Source organism: Fragaria vesca, linkage group LG3 (assembly GCF_000184155.1).
Source record: "Fragaria vesca subsp. vesca linkage group LG3, FraVesHawaii_1.0, whole genome shotgun sequence".
Lineage (NCBI taxonomy): Eukaryota > Viridiplantae > Streptophyta > Magnoliopsida > Rosales > Rosaceae > Fragaria > Fragaria vesca.
The window spans coordinates 13,269,159-13,277,474 of NC_020493.1; the positions used below are offsets into that span (position 1 = coordinate 13,269,159).

At 39.7% G+C, this 8,316-nt stretch overlaps 2 protein-coding genes and 2 non-coding genes across 4 annotated transcripts; 2 read left to right on the top strand and 2 right to left on the bottom strand.

Moving 5' to 3' along the window:
* The first annotated feature begins 1,537 nt into the window (after positions 1-1,537).
* Positions 1,538-4,188, top strand: LOC101309717 (L-type lectin-domain containing receptor kinase IX.1-like). The gene is made up of 2 exons (XM_004295730.1): positions 1,538-3,560; positions 3,716-4,188. The coding sequence occupies exons 1-2, from the start codon at positions 1,538-1,540 to the stop codon at positions 4,186-4,188; spliced, it is 2,496 nt and encodes an 831-aa protein (XP_004295778.1).
* Positions 4,189-4,302: 114 nt separating this feature from the next.
* On the top strand, positions 4,303-4,375 carry TRNAE-CUC. The gene has a single exon. It is a non-coding gene; the product is annotated as a tRNA-Glu (tRNA).
* A 164-nt stretch (positions 4,376-4,539) lies between these two features.
* Positions 4,540-6,310, bottom strand: LOC101312034 (ataxin-7-like protein 3-like). The gene is made up of 4 exons (XM_004294262.1): positions 6,266-6,310; positions 6,022-6,082; positions 5,100-5,408; positions 4,540-4,987 (listed from the first exon to the last, which is right to left on the bottom strand). Exons 2-4 carry the CDS (start codon positions 6,067-6,069, stop codon positions 4,805-4,807), a joined length of 540 nt encoding a protein of 179 aa, XP_004294310.1. The 5' UTR covers positions 6,070-6,082; positions 6,266-6,310; the 3' UTR covers positions 4,540-4,804.
* A 162-nt stretch (positions 6,311-6,472) lies between these two features.
* TRNAE-UUC lies at positions 6,473-6,544 on the bottom strand. The gene has a single exon. It is a non-coding gene; the product is annotated as a tRNA-Glu (tRNA).
* Between the last annotated feature and the right edge of the window lie 1,772 nt (positions 6,545-8,316).

Sequence of the window (8,316 nt, forward strand, 5' to 3'; positions counted from 1 at the left end):
CCTTCAGGATCGGTTTCTGCTGAGGGAATTTTGATGGAACCATTGACGAATCCGAGCTTGTTTTTGGAGTTTAAGGCTCTGACCATAGCCCTTTTCCAACCAGAAAAATTATCTCCATTTAGGAGTTTGGAAACGAGGACCAATCCGGGATGATCCGAATGATGAATGAAATAAGGATTTGAAGGTTCTGCCTTGAAGGGATCGGCAGATGAACTGGAACTGTTTGGTTTTGATGGAGGGATATCATCATCACCGCTTGATTTCGGTGGAGGGACAGGAATATTGGTGTCAGACATGGTGATTGAGAAGGATGGGAACAACTATGGATTAGGATCTTACTCTGCTCTTGATACCATGAAAACAGGATAGAATGGAATTGTGTATTACTGATATTCAATCATATCTTTATACAGGGAGATTTCTCCTAATTCCTACAAGTCAGGAATTTGCTACGATTTAGGATTACAAGAAAGGAAAGGGAATATACAGCTGTAATACAGAGAGATATGGAAGATTAGTTTCCTTACAGAAACTATACAATATTTTACCCTTAAAAAATAACACAATTAATTTTTAATTTTTTCTTCTTTTAAATACGGCACTACGTCGTACATGAAAGTATGAAAACAAGCGTCAAGCACATGCTTGGAGGCTAGTCTATCATAAATAACATATTTTGTGACCTAAGCAATTTGATCTACATATTAAACTCCAATGCCGTCGAAAACCATGATCTGTATGTTACAGTTTCTTTACCGAATCAAATCAAAACACAGATTGCCTGGACGACTTAATCAGACAACGTGGGAGAATCAACATCAAATAAATACATAATCTACAGGTGAGGTCATTTAGACAGGATCCACCTAAGAAGTTTTGGACCCAAAATATGGGACTAGCTACATAATCACATACAACAACATTTGCTATATCATTGCCAGCCGGAATTATATTATAGAAATTCTGTCGTAAGAGGCATTAGAATATGTTATTTGTATGTTTATACTTTTCCTTAAAATCGATTGAGAAAAACGATTCATGAAACACTGCAAGTTTTTCCAGAGACGACCAATTAAGGACAGGTGCGATTGAACAGGGCCCCCAAATCAAGCTCAAGGAGTCCTAGTTTTGTTCTTGGACTCGTCCATTGGGATGCCTTCCTCCGCAGCACGCTCTCCTCCAGACTTGCATGTCCTTGGTGCTCAGTCCTCCTTTCTTTCCCATCGATCTCCTCGTACCCTTCATGACCTACCTGCTCCTTCATGAACCAACTGAAACTTCGACTGTAAATTTGTTCCTTTCTTTAATGCCAAAGAAGAAGGATTACGTGCAAGACCATCCTTAATTTCTCGTTTAATTAATCAAAAGTCCACCCATGCATGAATTTCTTTCACCGTTTTCTTTTTCGGGATGACCTTATTTTAATTACTTTGCTCTATATGTATGTACAGACATATTCATTTGGATTTGTACCAAGTCTTTTGATCGCTCTCTCTGAGACTCTAGGTCATTGCAGTCCTCCAAACAGTTGAGAATAATGGCTGTCCATACACAACTACAATTTCTTCTTCTTCTTCTCTTCTCTCTGTTTACCCCTTTCGCAACACCACTAACCTTCAATTTCTCCACCTTCCCCAATGACACCACCTCTTTATTCATCGAAGGAGATGCTTATTATACCGACGGCAAACGCCTCCGGCTCACCAAAACCGCCAAAGAACCTAAACTGGCTGGCAACATCGGTCGAGCCACGTACAGCGAACCATTCCTTCTCCGGGGGAATGACTCGGGAAAACTGAGACTTGCAGACTTCACCACGCACTTTGCATTTGTCATTGACTCTCAAGGCAACAAATCCTACGGTGACGGGTTCGTGTTCTTCTTGGCGCCAAAAGGATCCGTACTCAACAGTATACTAGGAGGTGGCGGCAAGCTTGGCCTCCCCGTCGCAGACCTTCCAGGAGGGAATGAGTACCCTTTTGTGGCGGTGGAGTTTGATATCTACCAGAATCCACCGCCAACCTACCTCGACCCCCCATACGATCATGTCGGGGTCGATGTCAACAATCTCAGGTCTAACATTACCATGGCTTGGTCTGGAGATATTCCGAATGCGAAAATCAACAATGCTTCGATTAGTTATAATTCCAGCTCAAAAACTCTTACTGTTGCATACACCACTTTGGTGAATGATACAGCTGGTATCCAAAAGCAAGTGATGAGATATCTTCGTTACGTGGTTGATCTGAAACAGTACTTGCCCGATTGGGTAATTGTGGGGTTCTCTGCTGGAACCGGTGATAGGGTTTCTTTGCCTGAAATCATCTCATGGAATTTCACTTCGACTTCTATTGTTGATGAGTTTGTTGATTCGAAAGACACTACACCACCAGCTGCACCCAACCCTGATACTGTTGATGAACACAAGTCAAGAAATAACAATATACCGTTACTTGCTGTGGGGCTAGGTGTTGGTTTAAGTATCTTGGTGGCTGCGTTGGCTTTGGTTTGGTTCATCTTTCGGAGGAAGAGCGTTGCAGGGAGAAATGTTGAAGACACTATGATGGTACTAGATGATGAGTTCGAAAGGGGAACAGGCCCAATGAAGTTTATGTACAGCGAGTTGGCTCGAGCCACGAATAATTTTGATGAAGAAGAGAAGCTTGGAGAGGGAGGATTCGGTGGAGTCTATAGAGGATTCATAAGAGACTTAAACGCATATGTAGCGGTTAAGAGGGTCTCCAAGGGATCCAAACAAGGGCTAAAGGAGTACGCAGCCGAAGTCAGGATCATAGGTCGACTAAGGCATCGAAACCTTGTGCAACTCATTGGTTGGTGTCACGAAAACGGGGAGCTCCTTCTTGTGTATGAGCTCATGCCCCATGGAAGTTTAGATTCTTACTTGTTCAAAGCGAGAAGCTTCTTGAATTGGGAGGTAAGATACAAAATTGCTCTTGGCTTGGGCAGCGGTTTGCTTTATCTACATGAAGGATGTGAACAGTGTATACTGCACAGGGATATCAAAGCAAGCAATGTTATGTTGGATTTGAATTTCAACGTAAAGCTTGGAGACTTCGGATTAGCTAGACTTGTGGAGCACGAAAAAGGGTCGCTAACGACGGTTGTGGCTGGAACTAGGGGCTACATGGCTCTTGATTATGTTGTCTCAGGCAAGGCTAGCAAGGAGTCAGATGTGTATAGCTTCGGAGTAGTTGCTCTGGAAATAGCTTGCGGGAGAAAATCCATGGATTTCGATTTGGAAAATAGTAGGATCAACTTAGTGGACTGGGTGTGGGGGCTATATGGAGAAGGGAAACTTATTGAAGCAGCTGACCCAAAATTGTGTGGAGATTTTGATGAAAGACAAATGGAGTGTCTGATGATTGTTGGGTTGTGGTGTGCTCACCCAGATTATACTTCCAGGCCTCCGATACAACAAGCGATTCAAGTGCTTAACTTCAAGGACCAATTGCCCACTCTCCCAGCAATCATGCCAATGGCCCCTTCTTTTGCTCGTCCAGTTATGACATTTAGTGATACCATTAGTGGTTCTGAAACAGGTCATACTAAGTCTTCAAATTCTGACAGCACCAATTCCGCAGGGTTGTCTTCATAGTCTGCAAATGATAAGTCATCACCACTTTGATATAGGCAATAAGCCTAATGTAATGATAGTGAAATTATGTGAGTAAATTGACATTTTCTTGTTATGCAGCTTGTGCTATTAAGGTTTGTGGGAAAAGTTGGGATACCTACTTTAGATATGTTTGTCTTCTGCTTTTAGAGAAAAACTTTGCATGTCCTGGTGTATTCTCTGTCTTTATGTCTCTCATCACCTCGTACAGAATGGAGAATGGCGTTATATCCACTATACAGGTGCAGAATTCTATGATTTCTTTCAGTGTTATGGGATATATAAGGGTCCTTGCTCAAACAATGATCGGGCTGCCTGCCAAAGTAGAATTTGTGCATAGATCATTTGAGCAAACAACGAGGAGAGATGTCTTTGTTTTTGTATGTACAGATTTGACAATTGTCATTCCGTTATGGTTTATTTTCTTCTGCCCTGCTGGACAAGGACTGGAACTGAACCATGCATATAAACTAGCAAACTGGACAAACGTAAAGGTGCAAATGCTGAAAGAGCTTATGAAAATGCAGGCTGGTAGAGTTGTGGGGGTGTTATAAGCCAGATATAACCAGTAACATTTTAATAGACAAGTCAAGTTAGCATTAACAATTCCTGAAGAAAGAAGTTCTACCGTAGATTTGTTGTTAGATTGGAACAAAGAAATAAGCAAATCCGTTGTAGTCTAGTTGGTCAGGATATTCGGCTCTCACCCGAAAGACCCGGGTTCAAGTCCCGGCAACGGAATCCATTTTATATCTTCTTCTTTTTTCAGCAAAAACTAACTTCCAATCTGATGATCATCAGTTTGACGGTGAACATTTTTCATTCTTTTAGCCAGATTAGGGTTTAGCATATTTGAAGGTCAACTAAAAAGAGAAGAAAAAAGTGAAAGAAGGTAGAATCAACTTCCATAAGGCTCTGAAATTTCATTAAAGTTAACCATGGACAGGAGAGGGATACTGTATACAAGGTGTTCTTCAAACTTGAAGAACTAATGTGGTCAGATTATGACTAAATTTTCCATTCAGATCATCTGTGAATGCCCAAACCAACAGAAGCATACTCAAAAATCACCTTTCCTTTCCATAAACATAGGAAACTATGCAGTTATACAATATGCACTGCTTCCCAGTAACTTGTAGAGCACACCAGAATCCAGAGCTGAAATTTGTTTCATGACTCTTCCAATGCACCATTTGAATACTCCTCACCTCCAACACTGGACGTTCCATTTGGTAGCCGGCTTGTGCTGTTGGAATTTGAATAGTTGGAGTATGTGGAACCAGGGTTGCCTCGTGTATGCCGAGTCTGTGCAGCTGTGCTACTTCTTGTGACCTTCAGACGAGCCTTTCTACCCTGTGGTGAAACAAATGCAAACATCAGTTTCCAACTTTTTATGACCTCCAAAGTAATCAAGGTAACAGTTTTAGACAAAGATGTATACTATAAGAAGACAGCATAAACTCACCTTTCCCATACACTTCTCCAAATGAGGAGCAAATCTTCCAGCCATGATAGTTCGACCACAATTCATGCACTCAAATATTTCATTCGCTACAGGAGGATGAGTCTGTCCAAATATGTCGACCACGTATTTCCCATTTGCTTCACTACTATTACTAGGATCAGCTACCCTTACTCGTGCTTGGGCTGAAAGCCTCATTTCTTCTTCCTCTTCTTCAAAATTACGATCAAGTCCCAGTTTTGCTATTCGATGGCACTCAGATGCAACATCAACAATAATGGAATCCAGTAGATCCCCAAAAATATTATTAAGCTGCAAGGACAGGCCACAAAAGAAAGGAACCATAAGAAAAGGACTGAATTATATATGATTATTGTAGACCAAGAAAAAGACCGAATAAAATTCTAGTCTCCACACACACAAGAACCGATCCTCAACATAAAGGAAAGCCCTATAGTGCTTCCAGTGGCAACTTGTGATGATCCATCAGGGACAAACTTTGAACATCTTCTATATATGCATACAACGAAATAACAAATTTACTAGTTTCTTCCACTATTACAATCAAACTTATAGTTTGGTTTTCCATTGTTATGCTACATTTTGACCAAGAACAGGATTAATCTACAGAACACAACCGCTATACATTCAAATTCATTGTTTGTTGAAACGGATGTGATGACCGAACCAAAGCATGATGTGATCATAAGTAACCAAGTGCTAAACCTCACTATTAAACACTAGCTAGCTGATTATGATTCCACATGCCCATAATCCAAATCATAAGCATATAAAAACACAACCAAGAATTTGGTCAAAAAGATGCAATCTTTAATACCTTGCCACATTGCTGAATCAGACCCAGAAACAAAAACCAATGTACAAAAAAGAAAGGATGTTTCTTTGGATGAAAATGTATGCATACCTGTGCATCAGAAGTTGAAGAAGTACTGTCATCATTAGGAAGCGACATGCTTTTTATAACCCTACAAAAAAAAAACCAGGGTTTTGATTAAGAAGAACAAAAATCAGCTACAATTTAAAGTCCGCAAATTCAATTTAAGCTCTTTGCGTGTGTGAAATCTCATCGAGATGTTATGGATCTTAGAGGAACAGTGATGCTTTATGAATGTGAAATAGAGATAGGGAGAGAGAGAAAGAGGACTTACTGTGAGAAAAGTGAAGCAGAGCTGCTTCGAGAGAAACAGAAATTTGATCCCAAATCGATGAGTTTGGGCGAAAGGAAGGAGGACGGGTGTGATCAGGTGCGGCGGGGCTGCATCAGTTATATTTGAACACGAGTAGGAGCCTGCCAGGTTAGCCTTTAGATTTTACTTGTAAAAAAGTGAAGTTGAAATTCCAGTGAGCTAAAAAAGTTCCATTGCCGGGAATCGAACCCGGGTCTCCTGGGTGAAAGCCAGATATCCTAACCGCTGGACGACAATGGATTATTGCTAAGGGCTAACCAAAATTCTATATAGAACGTAATTTTTCCTTTCAGTGGGAAAAGATTCGGTCTTTCGGAATTCATAAAATTAAAATGCTTTACAAGTTACTTATGATGCAACTACTATGTAAGAGTGTATAAAAATTATATCAATTTCTATCTAGAGTGAAGGTTCGCTCTGAAATTATAGTGTGAGGTTCCTTATTTGACTCATTTTTCGGTCATATTTTCATATCTCTATCGTTCAGTTTATTGACACTAATGTACGTATAGATCATTCATGTAAAATGTTATTCAAATTGATAATCATTAAGGTACTGAATTAGATTAAATCAATAAACGGACAATAAATATGTCTAACTAAAACTGTTTGTGTAAATAACGATTGCGAAAACCCAAATAATCATCAAATCAGATGAAACTTTATAGAAGTGACCAAGCATTAGTATCTACAAACTGAACGGTGGAGATGTGGAAATATAACAAAAAAATGAGTCAAATAAGGAACTGAAAGTTATAATTTGTCAGAAATTACCACCACATGATTTTGTTAAGCTATGTTTTGATGGTTCTTTCAAGATTTTGTCATTTCAATGATCAAGGCTGTCCAATTATTGTTTTTACAAGCATCTTGAAACTTGAATGTTTCGATTATTGCTGAAGGCCAAAGGAGATTAAAATATTTTAAACTTACTACATCACTAGAAAAAATTACAATTCCATGGAGAATCAAGTAGGGCTGGCATTTTGAGCCAAGCAAGCCGAACCAGCCGAAATTCCAGCCGAGCCAATACCGAGTTGTACCGAGAGTTCGGCTCAGCTCAACCGTACCGTATCATTTATTCGGCTCGGCTACGGTATTGAGGTATTGCATACCTTCGGTATACCGAGCCTACCAAAATACATATATACTCCACATAATTCAAAAATAGTGGTGAATTTGCAAGAGTTGAGTGTCGAAACCCTCACCTCATATTTGCAAAGAGTAGTCTCAAACCACCAGACCACACATCCTCTTTACTACATAATATACAAAAGCTAAATATAAACATGTATGCATTAGTATTCACTTAATTAGTCCTTTTCTTACTTCTTCTTTCACTTTATCAAATCCATTTTGTGTGGTTTTCTTCGCCTCCTCCAGTTCTCCTCTATCATTATATGTAGAAGTGCAGAACGCTATAACAGGTATGCGAGATCTTCCTCTTTGATTTTTTAATTTTTATCCTAAAGGCTTTCTTCGTTTCAATAATCTCCTTCAATTTTATCAATTTATCATCATCTCCATCATCAAAACTGTATCATCTCCTCTTTCACAAGTCACTTTTTGTTTAGTTTCCTTCAGATTTTAGAATTCTAGTGAAGATTTGAGTTGGGTTTTCGTAATTTGCAGGTTTAGTATGCGAAACATGTCATCCAAGCTTAGAAAATCGAATGGGTTTTAGCAAGTTTGGAATCAAATGAGCTTTCAGTTACTGTTCTTTTCATCTTCTTCTCTTCTGTAGATCGGTAATTCCGATTAATAACCGACGCCAAAATGACATTTTAGGCAACCGACTTGTCGGGATACCGATTTTTTGGATCGGTTACGGTTTTGAAATCTCTATACCAAAGAAGATTGGCTCGGTAGCCAGTTTAAGACTAAAAAGTCGGTTGCCGTACCGGTTCCAGCCCTAGAATCAAGACCTTAGTTCATTGCGGGGAGGCTAATATAGTGGCATCTCTTTGTTATTATATGGATGTCGGATGTCAGCTAAACTCTCTCTCTCTCTC